A 20,978-nucleotide genomic window follows, 5' to 3' on the forward strand; every position below is an offset into this window, starting at 1 on the left:
CTCTTTCAATCACTTCCAGTGCAGCACTTACTTCCGGTTTTCCGAATTCCGAAAACGTGTTTTAAAATATATAAACTGGTACTGAAATCGATGAGTCTGTTTAGGTTAAGAGTTATGCTGGATAAATATGATATCGGAGCACACGTTCACTTAAAATAAGAGCAAGATAACTGTCAGGATAATTATTAAAAATTGATTCAATGATTTCATTGAAAGAACAGACGGTTTTCTTGTGAGCAGCTGTGATCGTTTCGACCTCTGGCGGTGCAGATCTCAACCACGCACTCCTTTCTACGTGGCTTCCGAGATACGCTTCGGCAATAGAACACAACAGAAAGTTAACCCAAAGAATGCACCAGAGAACACGATCGCCGACTTACGAGCGCCAACTACCAGACACCTAAGTCAAGGATTAATAATAATTGTTGGGGTTTAGCATTCCAGAACCACGATATGATTGTGAGAGACGCCGCAGTGGAGGGCTCCGGAAATTTCGACCACCTGTGGTTCTTTAACGTGCGCCTGAATCTAAGTGCATGGGCCTAAAAAATTATCGTCTCCGACGAAAACGCGGCTGCAGCGGCCGGGATTCCATCGCGCGACCTTCGGGTCAACAGTCGAGCACACCATGACCACTAGACCACCGTGGCCGGTCTAAGTCCCGGATTAGGGCCGCATCTCATTTAATTTTATAAGGGACCGCCCATTGTTTGACACTTAACTTTCGTTACAGTTCTTGTTCCAATGCTCGTTCCAGCAACATTTCTTTTTCAACAGGTTTTTGTTAGCCGAAGCCTCTGTCTTGGCACGAAAGTCTGTCTTGCTTGGAAAGTATAAAAGCGGTTTTCAGTGAAAGAATCATCTAAGCACTGCGCAAGGACGGGACGAAGTAGCGACCAGCACATCAATCTGAACTGCGAGCGTCTTGTGAATCTATACTTATGATTACTTTATTCCATACCTGCCTGAATGAGCGAATGAATGAATGAATGAACGAACGAACGAACGAACGAACGAACGAACGTCGCCAACATTTTCTTAGTCCAAGCTGAAGGAATAAAACAACCCATTGATTGATTGATTGATTGATTGATTGATTGATTGATTGATTGATTGATTGATTGATTGATTGATTGATTGATTGATTGATTGATTGATTGATTGACTGACTGATTGATGTTTGATTAAAAACGCTTCGTATACGAGACGTGTTAGTAAATAGAAAAAGGGGGGGTGAAGCCTGAGGCACCTCGGAATAACACTGACTACTTCCGGTTCTGCGCACAGAGATTTCGGCATTCCGAAACCACGTTGACATTGCAGTTTGTCACACACATTACCTTACGCTGCGCAGGAACACGCCACAATCGTCCAGTCAGTTAGCCACCTTCCTTAGAAGCGACCCGCGGCGTACCTTGTTAGCGGCGACGTTCTTGAGCGTGAAGGATGCGCCGGCGAGCGTGACGCCGAAGACGACCTTGTCCATCTGGGTGAGCTCGAGCGACATGTCTCCCAGCACGTGCGACAGACCCGTCTGTCCACGGCTCTTGGCCTGCGTCTTGACGCGAAGCGGGCTGTAGAAGCTCGTCACGGGAAACGATGCCGGCTCCATGGTGCGGTGGGTCTCCACGAACATCACGTCCACCAGCTACAAAAGTCGCGTGACAAAAAAAAAATTGGCTTAGGCTTGTAAACCTAGCTATAAAGATCGAAAGGTACGTTTGGCTTAGTTTTACAAAGACTCTGCGCACAGTGTCTGATTAAATTCGACTTCTTGCTGTCGTTTGTGTTGCCAAACGACGGCGGGGGCTGCAGTAGCTTCGATCTTACCTTCTCTATATAGCGTGCAAATCAGGCCTCTCTTTACTCGTGTTTCAGCTGGCAACTGTACCTTTTCTTGAGGTTTTGCTGCAACAAATGCTGTCGAGTCGGCGAATATGTTTGTTTGCTAGCAGGTGCGCGCACTCCCTGCTCCTTCTCATCGCACGTCAAAGAGGAGCCCTCGCAGAGATGAAGAGGCGCATAGACGAAGAGCGAAGAATAAAGCGAAATGGGCAGTAGGCCGCGTTTTAATTGTCAATCGCATGAAACCCCATTAGCGTTCGGTATAGACTCGTTGCACAACAGCAACGCCACAACTAAATTCTGACCTCTGGTTGGTTTAGAAGCTTTTTAAACCTTCGCCTGGACACGTGGTATCGCAGTGGCGAGGCTTCGAGCAAGCACAGCTGCGACGTCTTTCCGCAGCGGATAACGTGGCGTGGCGTCACGCCTGGCACACTTGCGCTCCGGTGGCACAAGACCATTGCGACGCGATGAATGACCTTGTAAAGCATGGCGTAGTGAAGCTTTCAATCTGAAACTCGAGCGTTACAATAACGTGGGCCACGGGGAACTCTTTCAAGGCTAGTATCTCGCAGTGATGGCTGCTTTTTTGTTGCAAATACCTTTTCGTGCTGTGCGAGTGATCAGAGCGACGATACGCCCATGCTATCCACGGCATCAGCGAGCCGTGAACAGTGGGTCATAACACTAGCATTGAATATAAAGCATAACGCATCACTACGAAATAGCGGCTCAGATTAGATGCAAGTCCGCACTTCATGCAAACGATACTTTCCCGCCTGAAGCAGGTTGTGCTTACGAATCATAATCTTTTTCTTAATAAATTGGAAAAGTGTTAAGTCGAGACTTTCGCAACACGTCTCATATTTTGCGATCTAGTACGTCGTCAAGCTCGTCGTGAAGATAAATATCCGCACGTTTGCGCCTGTTATGTTTTCTGCGTTTCTCAGCGGTTTCTATTATATAGGTTAGGGAGCTCGAACGATAGTTCCAATCGATCGATTCGTTTCAATATCAGGGACATTGGAGTGCACAAGCAAAAGGAGTGCCTATCGAAGTTCGACAGCATCTGCACTCCCTAACATTTGCAAATGGTGTAGGTAATAATACGGCACACGATAAACACTGACTGAAAAGTGTACTGAAGTTAGGTGCCTTATTCGAAGAGATAATAAACCAGCTAATGAATTCCTTGAACACAAAAAATACAATAAAAGTTTTCATTCGTTCCACCTGCCCTGCATTCCTGATTACCTATCATCCTACAGGATCCGGTTTCACAAAGCTAATATTTTAGATAAGCCCGTATGTTCAATGATCCCGTAGGTGTAAGACATGGAACATAAGGATTTCTTTTCCAATTAACAAATCGCTGGGCTTCAAACGCTTGTACACATAAATACGTTCCTCTAAGTACGCGCACACCGCAGTTCAGTGCCCATCGTTTCGCGAAGCATCCAACGAAATTAAAAATTGAAAGCGATATCATTAGAGATAAAACATGTAGGTGTCTCGTACGTGGATCTAGGAATTATTAAATAGCACACGTAATTGGTACTTTTGCAGCCGATTGCCGCTGCTGATGCAGCGTTCCAGGTACTATCCATAGTTCATGCCACCTCTCTGCATGAACGTGTTCTGCCTTGCATTATCTCTCACAAATTTGTACAACATGTTTCAAGATGCTTCGTAGACAGTTTTTGCTTTTATTGAAATGACCACCTAAGGAACCTCGGTTGTTTTTTTAAGCACAAGGAGTAATTCGAATATAGCCTTACATTTTTAATATCGGGAATTCGTCTGCACCTTATGCTCGTTTTATTACTACTAAATATATACGTCCGCCTTAACACTATTTTTTTCTGCCTGTAAAGTATGCTTCTTTCTTATCTCTACAGTACAGAGGAAAAGCAGCCAACTTCAAAGGCAAGTCGGTGATAACATATGTGAGAGCTCGATATCTTTATTCTGCACTATTATGGGTTGAAGGTACACATTTGGCATGTCTTAGCTTTGGTTTCTCGTCCAGCACGATCTATAAGTTCGCAAAATTGAGTTGCTCGAAGAGCCACCACCGCTCAGTTATTCGTGGGTATTCAAACGATTGATTGCAGACCGCAGAGTGAAAGGCGTTTCATGAATGTTCACTTGCTTGCACTGATCTTGTGTTCAACTCTGCTTATGTGATATAATCTGGAAAAAAGCTTTTTGAAACATTACATCTTAAAGTGGTCATTTTATCAGTTCCGTGACAGCTTGAACATGCCAGCTATTTTCTTGCAAAAGATCACGGAATTATGTGACATTACTTGGATCAATTACTGAGCAAGATATTTTCCCTGAAAATCACAATCTGGTGTTACAATTCAGATAATTGCAGTAACTTTTTTTTAACATGAAAGTGTTTTATGCCGGGGTCCACCAAGACTTTCATGACGTATTTCCGTCACGGAAACACGTCAGCAAAATGAACGCCATCAGATGGCAAAGAAAAAAGCCATAAGAAAAAGTTGTGTTCACAGGAGTCGAACCCACGACCTGTAGGTCCGCGGCGATGGCTGGCGGGCGTTTAGCCCACTGAGCTACCACCAAACACATCACAGAGCCTACATCGACACGTCTTTTATCTTTCACACTTTCCTGTCAGTATGCTGCTCTTGGAAGGATGGATGGATGCTATGAGCGTCCCCATTATAACGGGGTGGTGACATGTGTGCCACCAGGTTCGAAAGAAGAAGAGAAAAACTTCGTTGCCTCCGCAATTAGCTCCGGCAACGCACCGTTGCCCCATTCGGCGCGTTTCCAATACGAGAAGTGTAATTTCGTCAACGCTTTGACACAAACGTCGCTCATAGCATCGATACATATCCGTCGCACTGCGTTCCCCGCTCGCCATGTGAGAGTTAACGGCCAGGCTAGAGGGAAGACGTGACGCGCGTTGCGTTTCTCTTCGCGTTTCACGACGATCTGAAGGAGTGCACATCCAGTATCAGTGTTTAGTACTTATATGTGCTTGTTGATGACATCTTTGCGCGGGATTCACCATATGCGCTGTGCGGGTATATCTTGACAACTTCAGCTACCGCTAGGGTTAAATCATGATGATGGGCGTTAGTCCTCTGTACGCAGATGTGTCACTAGGCGTCAACGTGGGTGCGTCCGCATGAAGCGGTGCTATAGCTGCCGAACAACAATGGACATTGTACAAGTTGTCCATAAATCAATGCACTATTAACAATCAACTACTTCTGCGGCGACACGTTTGACTTTCGCGTTATACCGATTCCTATGACAGAGGGATCAACCATCTTTTTTTTTATTATTATCCGCTGTAGGACAGGCATCCGTAATACCGAGTTGAAAAGCAGCTGTGATGTTTTATGTCGACTTTACACGAATCATAAATACGAGCACATATCCTACAATTACGGCTCGGTGCACTGATGTTCCATATAAAGCTTGACAGGATTGCAAAAAAAAAAAAAACGTCAGTGCACCTGATAAATAAGAACGTAAGCATTGGCATAGCAATGTGCCTCTCTCCTCTGTGTAAGCGTTAGCCGGTGATCAACAACGGACCGGTCGCCTGCTCTCATGCCCACGTAACACACTGATCGAGGCACGTACATTCAACTGCGCCGCATTCTACGGCGTTAGTGCATTGAGCGCGGTCGAAACTGATTTCGCTTTTTCATGGCGCCGCAAGTCTAATAAGGTGAAGTGTAGCGAGATTTGACTCACAGCGTTCACGTGTCGCTTTTGGCAACCGGTGATTCTTTATTTGACGTCTTTTCCTTTAGTATTTATAAATAGTGCCGGGAATCAAACGTCGCGTAAACAATTTCAGAGGGGAAAAAAAGAAGACAGGACCAAGCGCTGCATCTCGTTTAGGGGTGGTAATACCGATCAAAGTTTAATCTATTGATTGTTGCGAATTGTCGCAAAACGATTTATTCGTCTTCGATTTCCTCTTTTCCTTTCATAGGCTTAATCGATTAAGCGCTTTCTACTACTTGATTTACAGACAGTGACAGTAGCGACGCGAAACTTCTGAAATCATACTATAGAACACTGAGCAAGAGCCGCGACTGTGATGCTTCGGCGAGTGCGCGGTGGGCGAATGAGATCGACACTCTAGTGTCGACTGTTTTCTACGGTTCCAAGTAATGACGCAGCCATCTAAGTCAATCGCTCTCCGTCTCTTCCACCACACTGCGCATGCGTTACGTAGCGCACTCAGACTTAACATCAAACTCTCCCTGAAATTATTTCCTGCTCATGTTCCCTCGTTCTATCGGTCCAAACCATATTAGTGAAGAAACGTTTGGTACAGGGTAGTCATTCGTCTGTGAAACAGAGTCGTTGTACAGTCACTTACAAACAGTGTTGGCGGTAACGCGTTACAAGTAACGGCGTTACCGGTAACGCGTTACTTTTTTCGGTAACTTAGTAACGTACTCGTTACAATTTGGAAACTGTAACGGGTAACGTACTTACGTTAACATTTTTCGGTAACGTGTAGTGTCACGTTACTCGTTACTTTTTCATCCTGGGGGTGCCGTTTTCTCAGAGCTCGCCCTGACAATTTCTTTTGTCACAGCGTCGGACTGCTGTCGGCCTGCCAGGCACTGACCACGAAAGCGCGAGCGGAATCGCTTTTTTTTTTGTGTGGAAATTGTGGGGACCAATTTCTTAAGACGCGCCGACTCCTTGTGTGGAGGTTTGGGCCATCGCCACACAAAGCTTCATGAAAGCCGCATAATTCGCCATGAGAAACTGTACGGACATGCTTCTCGTGGAAGTGGATGTAGCAGATGGATTGCTGGCACCTGCGCCTTTTCGTGCCCAAAAGACAGGCCGTCCGAAGAGAAAGCGCAAGGGCTGGCTGCATACCACGTGCTGATCGTGAAATTTTTTACGTGGGGGAAACAAAGAACTCCCCCGAGAGGCTGCGACAACATAAAAACGATGTCCGCAAGTTCGCGTGACAAAGGAGTAAACTCGCTGAGCATAGCATGGTAAACGACCACCGCATCGAATTCGACAACTCCCGCGTCGTGGGCCACAGCCGGTAACGTCAGCCGGTCTACAGGTGCGCTGCCGATCAAGAGTCTGCCTTATTGTGGAGAATAGGCGTTACCCCCGGCTGGAAGAAAACCCTGAAAAAGAATGCGAGCGGGAGGCGAAACGTAGCATTTTTTCTTGTATTAATACCGCTGTCACACGAACAGCCTTAACCGCGGTTAAGGAAACTACGGTTACGGCTAACCACGGTTACAGGTAGCTACACGGCAGACATTGCCGCAGTTAGTGTACTAATCGTGGTTATTGCAAACGGGTGATTCCACGAGAGGTCTACACGGATCCCAGAATAAATATTTTAGATTTGATTGCGTATTTTATATTTTATGCATGTCCTATGCCAGCAGCCCGAAAAGGAACTTAATTTCCTTATTAACTGCATAATTTACGAGGGAAAAAATATCAAACATATTCAATCCGGAGGGACCAATTTCATTACTTGTCGTTCTCGAAAGTTCACGACGTTGTAAAACACAAATATTATCGTTACAAAGAAGATATTTTGTGTACGAAATGTATGCGCAACAAAGAGTAAAGTAACGTTGTTTGAAACTTGTAGAGCTAAGGAAACTGTTTTTGAAAAATGTTTAAATATGCGACATTGTATAGTAGCTACAAAGTTGATAAGGCTTATCAACTTTGTTTAAAAAATAAATTTTGCTTTTTCTATCTGCAACTGCAGCGAAGTTTCTGGTTATTGAACTCCTGAGCGAGTGAGGCTGATCTTGAACACCCTCACATAAACGCTCACAATTTTTGCGGTAATTATACAGGTTAAAGTGAACAAAAAATGTTTATGCACAGCTATTTTTTTACGTCACTAGCCCATTTAAGCATTTCTTTACTACTACAAAATTCGCGCATCTATTTTGCTAGCAGAAGCACACCATCAGAACTATTGTAACTTTCTTGAGGTTTCATTGCTGCTTTCTTTGCGAATAGCGTTGATGATTGAATCTCGTATTCTGTATAATGCCACATTGAGAAAAATGTTTTCACCATGTGTCAGAGTCAGAAGCCATCACACGTAACTCTAAAGGCAACTTTAAGCCACTGTACCATTGCTAACGTCCGGTACATTTGTGCAAGTAATACTCGTTAAATCAGCATTTTGGGTATAATCGTTGTTTGGGTTAGAAGTTTTATGTGAAACATAAATTTCAGATTTAAATTATTGTTATCGTTGGTTCCTGCAGCAAAGACACATCGATTAAAATTTATGATTGCGGAGTAACGGCAGAGGTAACGTCCGTTACTTTTTTTCGGTAACGGTAACGGTAACGCGTTACATTTTTTTGTAGGTAACGTAGGGCGGTAACGCGTTCCTTTTTTTATAGTGTAACGAGTAACGTATTTAGTTACTTTTTTCAGTAACGCCTACAACACTGCTTACAAACTAATAATAAGTACAGCTCCGGCGTAGTCATTCATCAGGATAGTCATTGGTCTGTGAAACAAAGTCGTTGTACAGTCACTTACAACCTAATAATAAATACAACTCCGCCCGCAAAGCCGCGGCACGCTTGTCAATCACTTTTGTGAGAGAGTCGTGCAAGCTGGTTTTCTTTTGAATCGTAGGTAATTTTCTGTGCTAATGTAAATATCAATCATATAGACGGTTTCAAGATTGCGATAGCAGGAGCACGTGGTGTACCCCAAGAAACTTCCGGTCACTTCATTTATTAATCTGCAACACCGAAGCGTAAAGCGTCTTTTTTTTAAGATTAGTCAGAGTAAGGGAATACTCTTTTTCCAGTTTCACATAAAAGGAAGGCGCTTATAGTTAAACACTAACTCTTTTAGTGTTGTGTGTAGCTTAGAAGATTATCTAATTCAAATATTTTGCTAGACACAGGGAGAAAAGTGTTGAAACTCTACGGGCTACTCGCCAAGGCTTTTGTTCCCCGCCAATCCTGCTAGCCTACGCCAGCGCAGGAAACCGGAAGCGGTCCCGTGCCTGAGTAAACAATGCAACCCTCTATAAATACTAAAATTCATCGTCCCTACGGAGAACATAACCTTTGGAGTGATGCCAGACTCTGATGAATTCCCCAAAACGTTCAAACCTTGCACTTAGAGTGAGCGGCACAAACGTGCAGATTACCTAGTGTGAGTCATCCTGAAAAGCCTCCGTGCACGATCTAACTATATGTCAGGCTTCTACTGCCTATTCAAAGAGCATTACTCATAGCCTAAAGAGTAAAAAAGCACTGCAAGGAAACAAGCTAAGTTTCCATTTCATCCTTTAACCAAACGACTGCAAGTTTATGAAAATGCCTGCAATGATGCCATTTCAATGTCTGCAAATCCCTCACCAAAAAGGGGCAGGTTCAACCAAAAGAAGCACTGATAACCATTGAAGTGAATGAATGAATGAATGAATGAATGAATGAATGAATGAATGAATGAATGAATGAATGAATGAATGAAAAACACTTATCGGATATTCACAATGCGGTGGTCGAACCGTTTGTTACTGTGCGCCCACTGTGATACGGGCAGACCGTTCAAGCGGACATTCTAATTGACAGCAAGAGAAAGAATGGACCTGATCCAGACATATAATGCGCAGCACAGACAACAGGTGGTCATTTAGAGCAACAGAATGGTTACCAACGTATGGGAAACGCAGTCGAGGAGAGCAGAGAGTTGCACTGGAGTTGCAAGGAGGTTCGCGGGTATACAATGAAATCAGCTCGCACAAGGATAGAGTGATCTGGAGATCAGTTGAGAGACGTCTTCGTCCTCCAGTGTACTTGAATAGGTTGACATATAATAATAATTATTGGAATATTACGTCCCGAAACCACGATATGATTATGAGGGACGCCTTGGTGGAGGGCTCCAGAAAATTTCGGCCACGTGGGTTTCTTTACGTGATCCTAAATCTAAAGACACCGGTCTCTGGCATTCTGCCTCCATCGAAACGCGGCCGCCGCGGCATGGAATTCGATCTTGCGAGTGTCGGTTCATCAGTCAAGCACCATAACCACTAGACTACTGAGGCGGGTGGACGCGAATAATGGTTTCAGTCAGTTATATTATTTCAATGTCATAGACATTGCATGTAGTGCCTATCAAAATTTCACAGTGCCTGCTCTCCCGAACATTCGCGATTGCGGCAGGCAATAATACAGGACACGATCAAAACAAACCAAGTGCACTGAGGTCAGGATCATTAACGGAAAAGACCATAAACCAGCCAATTATTGCCTGAAACAAAAAAAAAATCATTAAAAACTTTTGTATTACCTACGTGCCCTGAATTTATGATTGCCTGTAATACTACAGGGTCCAGTTTCAAAAACCTAATATCTCAGATAAGTCCGCGTGTTCAATGATCACATAGGTTCATGACACCGAACATGTTTTCCAAATTGGAACACTGAAGCATATTAACAAATCGCTGTTCTATAAACACTTGCGCCCAGAGGAATATCCCTCTAAGTACGCGCACACCGCAGTTCAGTGCACGTTGTTTCATAAAGCAACTAAGAAAATTGAAAATTTCAAAGCGAGATCATAAGAGATAAAACATGTAGGTCTCTCGTACGGGGAGCTCGGAATGAATAAATAACGCGAGTAATTGGTACTTTCACATCCGATTGCCGTTACATGGACCTGCGTCCTATGCCCTATTCATAGTTCATTCAGTCTCTTTGTAGGGACGTGCTCTGCGTTGCCTAGTATCTGACAAATTTGTAAAATATGTATAGAATGCTTCGTAGACCGTTTTAGCATTTATTAGAATGGTTACCTAAGGGAGCACGGTTGTTTTTTTTTAAGAACAATAACTTTGCAAAAGGTCGTAAATTTTTAACATTCTAGAATTTTCTGCGGCTTATGTGCGTTTCATAATGTCATAAACGTTGCACTTAATTATAGACTCAAGGTTAACGACCACAATTCACGGTTATCTGCCTATAAAGCGTACTGCTTCCCGAACTGCAAGGCACCGAGGCGAAGCCGCCGACTTCAAGGGCAAGTCGATAATAACCGATGTATGAACTCGCTGATATTTAATCAGCAAGTATGATGCCTTGAAATGTAGAGATCTTATAATGTTTAAGGCTTTGTTTTCTGGTCTATCACGATCAGCTATTCTGATTATATCCTGCAAAACTGAATCGCTCGCAGCGCCGCTCCCTCTAGTACACTAGGGTATTAAAGCGACTGTTCGCAGTATGACAAAAAGTTCAATACACGTTCATTTTCTGACGCTGCATCTTGTGTTTAACTGTTCTTATTTTGTATAATCTATACAAAAAAAAACTTTTTGATAGATTACATCTTGAAAGTGGTCGTTTCATACACTTGCCGTTATTTTCAATATGCCAGTCATGTTTACTTTCTCTCGCTCTTCTTTCTTTCTGCATTTTCAATTTCCTTGGAGAAAACAATGCAATGAAGTGACATGTAGCTCGATTAGTTGCTGAGCAAAATATTATCGCTGCAAATCGCAACGTCGCGTCATAGTTTAGTTAATTTCGGTAACTGTTTTCGTTATCCATTGTAGGGCTGATATCCGTACTACCGAGTTGAATACCAGCTGTGATGTGATTATTCCTCCGGAGTATCACCGCCAGTGCCAAACAATTAAAGGAAGTGCGAGAAGAGAAAGGGAACGATGACGTAGCTCCTACGATTGCCACGGCCTTCATGCCTTAGTACTGATTAAAACCCCTTTAAGCTACTCCGGAGTACGTAACATTATGTTGAATTTACACTAATCTTACGCTTAGCAACGGTGTCGGGAACTATATCTCCGAAAGTTACGGTTCGGTGCATTGTTGCTCCCTATTACGCTTATCAAGACGAGAAAATATATCGGAGCACGTACGGCTGCCTTTAACTGGTGACTTAGATCTAAAAAAAAAAATGGCATAGCAATGTGCCTGTCTGTGAGAGAGAGTGGAAGCAGCCCACCCTCGCGCACGCTAGACGCAAATAAAACCTGAGAATACATTTTTCCTGAATACAAGCCGCCAGAGCAAAGTTTTGCTGCAGCAAAATGTTTACAACTGTAGATTTACGCACAGTGCAAGCTCATAACAATGAAGGGCACTGAAGTGAGCACGCGCAGCAATGGCCATTTTGGCTCGTTATATCTCGTGAACAAAGAAAATGAGGACATGCGATATTTAAACCGGGTTTTTACTGACATAAGCGCTCTTCGATAAAACATTTTCCTCAAAATTGAGACCGAAGATTTCGTACTTTATTTTTTGAAAATGAGTTTTTTTTTTTGAAAAACTTGCTTCTTTAACGATCCTTTTCCTCTTTTAAGCTACCTCTAGGAGAGCGATCTTTCGCAGAAATGTTTCAAAGACCTTTTTCTATATTTGACTATGTTTTGAAGTTTCTGTGTGGAACAGAAAACGCGCCAAGGCGCATCAAATTTAGCTATCTATTTTTATTTGGGCCGAGTTTTCCATTTTTTCACATTTTTTTCTCCTCTTGAGATCACCATAAAGAAGGCGCTGATATTTTTCACAGTAATGCGTGTTAAAATCCGCAGAAAAAATTTTCGATACAATTTTTATAGTTGGGCTAAATTCGGCCGTAAAATCTGGAAATATTACGGTGAGCAAAAGCGGACGCCCGCGCCGCCACCTTCAAATATTTTTTAGATGCGAAGCATCTCTTGCTCGAGTGTATGTCCCGCAGCGTGGGCGTCCGCACTCACACTACGCATGCAAAACTCTCCTCCTTTCCTCTCTCAACAGCTGCGCGTTACTCTCTACACTTCTCTCAGCAGCTGCTTGCGCTTCTCCTGCGTTGTCGCTTCTGCACTCGCGGCGTACGCGCTACTCTCCTCCTCTAGTCTCCTCTCCTTCAGGCGGGTAGAGCGCTGTGCGCGTTGTCCAGCGCTTCCTTTGGTTGACTCCTCTGAAATGCGGGTTCGACATGCCGAAAAACTCTCCTGCGCAACGCCGCGATGAGAGCCAGCGCATGCGCGTCCACTCCCCATCTCTCTCCTCTCCTACGCTGCCCCCCCTCTCGCGCGCCTATAAACCGTGTTCCCCGCTCACCCTGTGAGAATTAACGGCCAGGCTAGAGGGAAGACACGACGCGCGTAGTGTTCATCTTCGCGTTCCACGACGCGAGGTCGGTAGCATGCCCAACGAACGCCAACGGAACGCGATCGTGCAAGTGCTCCGGCTTCGCATCGCCTCATGGTCCCCTTTAGCGGGAGATGGTGTAATTTTTTTCGGCGCGCTGGGAGCGTTTTTTGTAAATAAAATTTTCGGTTCCGTGCACTTTGAATGTGCTCACATAACATATAAAAAACCCAAACAAAACAAGAATATCGACCGGATATGTATGTTCAATCTCTCGCGGAATCACCCTACTGCTGTGTTCTATGTACTATCGTGGCCTATGGATCTATGAATGGTGCGTACCGTTAACGTCACGGCGGCAAGAGCGCACAACACGCAAACACCGCGAAAACTGCACACGCCGGCGAACGCTCGCTTCATGTAACGGAACATCATGAAACTTCATATCAAGGTCGGCGACTAGGACGGGATCCGATATGGCGGCGGCGGAACATGGCTGACCATAACGGCCACTCCGATAAGTCTCAAGAGCGAACAATGACCCGCCACCCTCGAAGGGGGACTTGCAGGTGTCCCCCAAGCATAGCCTGCCTGCACGGCCAGCCTGGTGCCCGCGCTCAACACTCGCTTCATGCTACAACCGAACTTTCGAGGAATTCAAAACTAGCGTCTCGGCGCGCGGGCGGACTCCGCAGGGCGCACGGCTTTGTTGGCACGGCGGCAGGCTGCCATTGGCTGCTTGAATTTTGAACCTCCATCGACTCTAGCGCCAATTTCGCCTTTTAAATGGCAGCCGAACTAGCATATTATTCAAGATGGTGCTAACGACGTAATTCTTTGGGATGCCGGAAAGCTCAAGTTTGCGGCGCGACGACAGCGCCGTGCTGGCCGCGCTGCGGCTCTGTCGGAAAGCTCTGTAGTGCATGCGCGGCCGACTCAGCCCCTTTCACGGTAGCGGTAGCGCACGTGCGCACGCGTTACTCGCGCGAGGCGACGGATGCCCCGCCTCCTTCGCGATGGCCAAGGTGCACTACGCGCTGCCCCTGTGCCCCCTGCGCCCCATCCAGTGGCATGCGATCGACGCCGACCACCGCCGAGTGCTCCGAATGTGCCACGGACTTCCGCGCAATTCGCGCATTGCGGACACACTCGCGGAGACCCGCGCCTGGCCGGCGTCACTCACAGGCGAAATGCGCGCGCTCTACCACCTGGAACGCCTCAACCGTGCACCGGATGGAACCGCCATCATATCTCAGTTGCGCGCACTGCCCGACTCCCGTGTTGGCTTGCTACTCAGCACATTCGACGCCATCGTCGCGGACAGCGCTCCAAAGATTCCCCCGTGGCCTCCCCCTCATCGGCGAGTGCCTCTCTCCATCGGGTTCGAGCTCCCAGGGGTCCGCTCCAAGCGGAACACACCCGCCTGTGCCATCGCACAAGAAGCCGCTGCAAGAATGGAACATGGCCTGGAAGGAAGAGTGCAGTTTTTCACTGACGGCTCCGTGCTCCAGGACCATTCTGCGGCCGCTGCCTGCACGGCACCGCAGCTGGCATTGAAGCGCCAATGCCGGCTGGCCTACCTTGCCTCCTCCACCACGGCGGAGCTGGTAGGAATTCACCTCGCTGCTGACCTCATCCGTGAATCGGCGCACATCGATCGCGCCGCGATCTACACGGACTCGCAGTCGGCACTCCGCCAGCTCGCCAAAGAGGAGCGCTCCCCCCCCCCCCCCACTCGCACAGCGTGTGGCCCTTCAACTGCACGCACTGCGAGAACACGGTTGCGACGTGGCTCTTCAATGGATACCGTCACACGTTGGAATCGCGGGGAACGAAGCTGCTGACGACCTGGCGAGGACTGCACACGACCCCGCGGTTCCGCTGACAACGCACGCGGACTCCGCAGATTCAGCACGCCAGAACATCCGGCGAGAGCTCGCTCGCAACCAACCTGATGCGCGCGTAGCCTCCGGCTGCCCCCCGCGTTATCTACCGGAGGGAATGCTAAACCGAAAGGAGCGCTCCCTTCTGCTCGCACTGCGGACCGGCTCTGTCTGGCCCGCCGAGCGCCGGCACCGCCTTCGCGGTGCTCCATCACCCCTATGCGGCGACTGCGGTGAGGAAGAAACACTCCAGCATCTCCTCATCTCCTGTACCGCTCTGGCTCCGCAACGGGAGCACCTCGCGCGCGCCTTCAGGAGGCAAGGGTTACCCTGCGCGACCATGAACGATGTGCTGCACCCGGCCGGAGCCATGGACCGTGTTCGCGGTGCCCTACGCGCGGTGCTCGAGTACATTGATGCCGCGCAACTCGCAGACCGCCTCTAGGCCGTGCTTAGCGCCTGACCAGCAACGACGACGACGGATCTCCCCGCTTCCTCTGCCCCCAGCCCTCTGCCTGTTGTGACCTTCCCTTTCCTCCCACCATCTTCTCCTCCTTCCCTTTTACCCCCCTTCCCCTAAAGTGACGCGGTTGTGGTGTCCTCGACTGAGAGACAGTTACTGTGTCACTACCCCACCTTTCTATTTTCCTTTTTTCCATCAAGAACCTCTTCTCTTCTGTCGGTGCGGCTAACTGGGGGGCCGTCAGCTCGGCACGTTGAACCGAGAGGCTTGCTGTGCGAAGCTGCGCATTTCCGCGATGGCAGAAGCGACCCCACGGAAGTGGACGTGAGATCGGAAGTATTCCTGTGTCGTGGGCTACGACAACAGTGCAGACAACACCAAGGCACGCGATTTACGTGTGAAAAAACTGTATTGTTTCCCGGTCGTGTTGCACGAGAAATAAAGGCGGCCAGCGTGGATAGCTGACAGCGCTATCTCGCCTTCTATTTTGGTTGTCTGAGTTCATCGCTTTCGTTCGTTTCGACTACCTGAATCGGTAAGTAACGCGGCGTATGCACGCAGCGACTACTAGTGTGCCTCGATGTGTGCACAAAACGCGCAACAAAACGCGCATCAAGGCACCCTAGCGACTACAGTAATGATTACACGCTGTCTTCTCGCATTGTGAAAGTCCAGTTACGGTCGTAGGTGAAACAGCTTTGTGTTTTGATTTCCCGTGTTCGTGGGACCTACCCGTCGTTGTTGAACGTTCACAACACTCGCGCTATACCGTTAGCGTTGCGCGGTTCGTTGAATTCAACTGAATTGGCACATTGTCAGAAGTTCGGCGCCTGCAATCCACGCGTCGGGAAGGCTGCTTTATCACGCCGGAACGGACGTACGTGCATTTTCAGCATGCTTTGACATCGTCCTGCAGGTTTGCGTTGTTTTTGTCACTTTATTAGTGTGATATATATTTAAGCCGCTAAAAGAACTGGCACTTAATACATGCTTTGCAATTGCAACCTTGAAGTAACCTTCTGTCGCCTTCTGACTTTGTGCGATTTTGTAGCCGCGTTCACGCAGCAGGTTGTACACGCCTGTCAAGTCGATGTCATAAAAAGAGACAGCAAGCATGACACGAGAGCCGCAAAAACGAGGCGAGCAGTTCATCTTGCTTCACAGTGGTTAAAGCTCAGCTAGCTGCCTCGCGTCTTAATCGGCGGGTGATTCTCCAGCGGCACGGAGGACTTGACTCTAACCTTCTCAGGAAACAGGGCCATGGCCATGTAATTTCTTTTTTTCGCACGCCGCAAACGTTTGTTCACGAAAGTACACGGCTGCTACTGTTAAACATGCCATATCAAAACAACAATCATATGATTCGTAGTCCATACCGCAGAACATCCATAGCGTGTACGGCTTCATTTCGGAGTGCATGTGGACCATTATTCATCTTTAACATGACAGAATGAGATTTACCAAGATGTATAAGTCCTACACGGTGTAATCGCGACTTGGAAAATGCATTTCGCTTTGGGTCAGGCGTCGTTGTCGTCGATCGTCTGCTCTTCACCGTTAACGTGATTGACGAGCCTTTCTCCTTTTGTCAAGTTCGCTTTTCGGAAGTGCCTATCCAGCTGTGAGATCTTTTTGGACCCGCACTGCAGGCGGTAAATTGTGAGACGCCGCGCGAGAGCTCTGCACGTAGAGTTACTGTATATGTTACCTTTAGGTAGCAGAGTTGCGCATAGGTCTGGCTAGCAACCACAGCTATGCGGTGAAGTAGCACTCCGTTTGTGCAGGCGACATGCCTATCGTGTCGGCAGTTAATATGTCCGGCGTGTCGAATCCCGGCGATAAACATTGATTATCGATGTCTAGTGTTAATTCAGTTCGCTGCAGCGGCGGCGTCGAAAAATGCAAAAATTGGCCCGAGCGTGAGCTTCTCCGCAATGCATGGTTGCTAGCGGCGTTTGGAAGACGGACGCGCAACTGTGCTACCTAAATGTGGCGGTGGTAGTGGTTTGCAGAGGAAAAGGCGCCTAATTTCTGCAGCCCGGTCGGGAGCACGGCGCAGCGCCTGCTACCTATATCTGCACGTGCACAGAAGCGAGCGGAAACGCGGTAGAGAGAAGGGAAAACGCTCGCTGCTTACACCCCAGTTTCTCTTTTTCTGCCAGAGATGGCGCTGCCTGTCAAGAGCAGCAGCGCCGCTAAGCGTTGCTTGGGAAGCCTATTGCTTGTGGGACTAGCGCCTCGGGTCCCCAATTCTCAAACTATGTACTGAGTCCTACAGCTCACTCACAATAACCGTCATTAGAGCGAAACATACAAGGGCACGCCTAGCTTTAGTGATCTTGCAAAGCCTCTGTGCTCGACCTGGTGCATCGCATTGTTCTAATGCCTATCCAAATAGCTTAAATTATAACCTAAACATTATAAAGTACTTCAAGAAAAGAAGTTATGAGTTTCCATTTCATCCTTTAACCAAACGGCTGCAAGGTTATGGGAATGGCTGGAGTGGTGCAGTTTAAATGTCTGCAAATTTCTCACCAAGGAAGAGCCGGGTCAGCCAAAAGAAGCACTGATAGCCATTGTAATGATTGATGCCAATATGCGCCCAAGCGACACAGGTACCATTGAAGCAAATGTTCTAATCAACATCAAGAAAAAGAAATGGACCTGGGCCAGTCACTCAATGAGTAGGAAAAAAAACAGGTTGTCAGGTCGAGCAACATAATGGTTACCAAGGAATGGGAAACGCAGTCGAGGAAGGCAGCGAGTAAGATGGAGGGACTGAATAAGGACATTCGTGGGAATAAAATGGAATCAGTTCACACAATATAGTGTAAACGAGGTCGTTGCGAGAGGCCTTCGTCATGCAGTGGAGTTAAATAGGCTGATAATGATGATGTGCCGCCGTACGCTCCTGATGCCGCACGTCTATCATAAGTGTTGCGTCATCACTATAGTACAGTTCAAGGACACGGGCCCCCTCGCCGAAGTTAGTGCCCATGCCAACACTGTAGCCTGTGTTATCCAACATTAATCGACATTATAAGCCGTGTAGCCGACACGAGCCAATATTAGTCAATTCGCAAAGAGTAGCCGACATTAGCCATCTTTTATGCTACACTATATCTTGTGTAGTATGGTTGCTTGTAGCGGCATTAGTACTGTCCTGCTTTCCTTCTACAGTAAAGCGGCATTGTCATATAATACACAGCGTAAGAACCTGTGTATTACCATGGACGGCAGTGCGTTACCTTGGAGACGGACGGTGTTTCGTTCGGGCGGCAAGTGGGCCTAGAATGTTTACCGATTAAAAAAAATCGAGGTGAATCCACAATGGCGGGAAAAGAATTCGTGGGGCCGGAACATTCATATGTGGACGGATTGCCAGCGATGCTGTCTTTCCGTTTCTGCTTTGGACGGCTCTCCTCTCGTTCCTCTGGAGTGAGCGACTGTAGACGGGGACGTTCTTCGTTGGACTCAGGGTCTCTCGCCGCATTCTTCGCTTTTGCAAGCTCCTGCTTTCGCTATCTGTATCTTCCCCGAAGCCAGAGATCACGAAGTCATGCGGTTGTGGAGACTTACCGTGAATCGCTACTGCGAGGAAAGATACCGCAGTTTAGCCCGACGTATGGCTTTGTGTACTCCCCCCCCCCCAAGCATGCCTCGCTACCACGACTGAACGATGTCGAGGAGCCGATGGCGTCGCCGCGCATCTTCTTCATGAACATTCGTCGCCTCACTCACGGCTACAGACAGTACGGGATACGTGGGCAAGTGATAAATGCGCCGATCGACGTTCAAGAAACGCTACAGCTACGATACCACGCAGTGTGCTTGATGATGCAGCCGTCGACGTACATATAAAGCGCCGGTTGCTGGCCAAGCCAGTGTATAGGTCTGGGATGGTCACCAAGAGCAAGATTTACGCCTGGCTTGGGTATTGGTGGCACCTCCGCTCTACAAAACCTAGCATCAACCTAGCATCAAGGATAAAAAAGATGATCGATCCCTCTGTCATAGGAACCAGTATAACACGAAAGTAAAACGTGTCGTCACAGAAGTAGTTGATTGCTTTAGTGCATTGGTATATTAGAGCTTGTACAATGTATATTGTTCTTTGGCAGATGTAGCACCGCCTGAAGCGGACGCACTCACGTTGACCATGATCATGATTTAACCCTTACGGTAGCTGAAGTTCTTAACATATACGTGGACACCGCGTATGGTGAATTCCGCGCAAATATGGCATCCACAAGCACATAAACACTTATACTCGATATGCACTCCTCCAAAGCGTCGTGAAACTCGAAGAGAAACGCTACGCGCGTTGTATCTTCCCTGTGGCCTGGTAGTTAATTCTCACAGGGCGAGCGGGGAACGCGGTGCGATAGCCGGGCGAGCGTCGGAGAGCTATTTTTGATATGGATGGACGCTATGAGCGAGGCTTGGGCTGAAGCCACCACCTCGCGGTGTGTTAAACGAACGGCGCGTCTTTTTGTTTTGTTTTTCGAGCGTGGTGGGACACTTGTCAACACCCCGTTCTAAAGGGGACGCTCATAGCATCCATCTATCTAGGATGCCTTGATGCGCGTTTTGTTGCGCACACATCGAGGCACACTACATCTATCCATCCATGCAAGAGCACTGTGAGAGGAAAGTGTGAAAGATAAAAGGCGCGATCATGTAGACTCCGTTATGTGTTTGGTCAAGCGCTTGTTTAGTGGTAGCTCAGTGGGATAAACGCCCGCCAGTCATCGTCGCGGTCCGAGAGGATCATAGGTTCGATTCCTGTCAACGAAACTTTTCTTAGTTTTCTTTTTCTTTGCCATTCGATGACGTTTATTCTGCTGACGTATTTCCGTGACGGAAATACGTCATGAAAAACTTGGTGGACCCCGGCATGAAAACACTTTCGTGTTAAAAGGACTTCAGCATCGTCCAGCTTCTGTGTGGTTCAAGCCTTGCGCTACCTAGGGCAAGCTTCGCCATTTTTCCTCTTTTTATGCTTTTTTATTATCCATTTCCTTGCAGAAGATCATGGCATTAAATCACCTTAGCTATATAAATTGCCGAGCAATATATTTTCACAGCAGATCGCAATGTGATGTTACCCATTAAGGTAATTTCAGTAGCTTTCTTGGTTATCCATATTAAGGACACATATTCCTACTAAAGATGTTGAAGAACAGCTATGAATTAATTATATTGACCACGAATCATGTGCTTCGCAACGGTGTCGAGAAATATATCTCCGGAAGTTCCGGCTCGCTGCATTGATGTTCAGTAATAAGGCCTATCAGTACCATAGAAAATACGTCAGAAGACGTACGGCTTCGTTGACATGATAAATAAAAAAATCACGCCATATCCACGGAAGTGAATAATGATTGAGGAAGCTGGCTACGGAGAACATCGGGAAAACCGTGAATCTTCCGTACAAGTCCTCTACCATCATATGAAGACGTGACACACGTTGTTATATATGCATATATGAACAATGTTTTATTAATTTACAATTTTGATGAACTATATACACAATTTACAATTATATACACATTGATGAAGTATATGCGCAAGAAATGCCTAAGAGCAGTCTGATTCTCCATTGTCGACACTTGCAGACGCAACGCTCCTAATGCTCTTTCA

At 47.0% G+C, this 20,978-nt stretch overlaps 1 protein-coding gene across 1 annotated transcript in view; it reads right to left on the reverse strand.

Moving 5' to 3' along the window:
* Nucleotides 1-20,978, reverse strand: part of LOC119391380 (endochitinase) — a 56,193-nt gene that overhangs the window by 12,903 nt on the left and 22,312 nt on the right. Inside the window, exon 4 of the mRNA XM_037659062.2 lies at nt 1,415-1,648. Within this exon, the coding sequence (XP_037514990.2) occupies nt 1,415-1,648 (234 nt within the window). The remainder of the gene's footprint in view (nt 1-1,414; nt 1,649-20,978) is intronic.

The sequence above is a fragment of the Rhipicephalus sanguineus genome, chromosome 4 (assembly GCF_013339695.2).
Source record: "Rhipicephalus sanguineus isolate Rsan-2018 chromosome 4, BIME_Rsan_1.4, whole genome shotgun sequence".
Classification (NCBI taxonomy): Eukaryota; Metazoa; Arthropoda; class Arachnida; order Ixodida; family Ixodidae; genus Rhipicephalus; species Rhipicephalus sanguineus.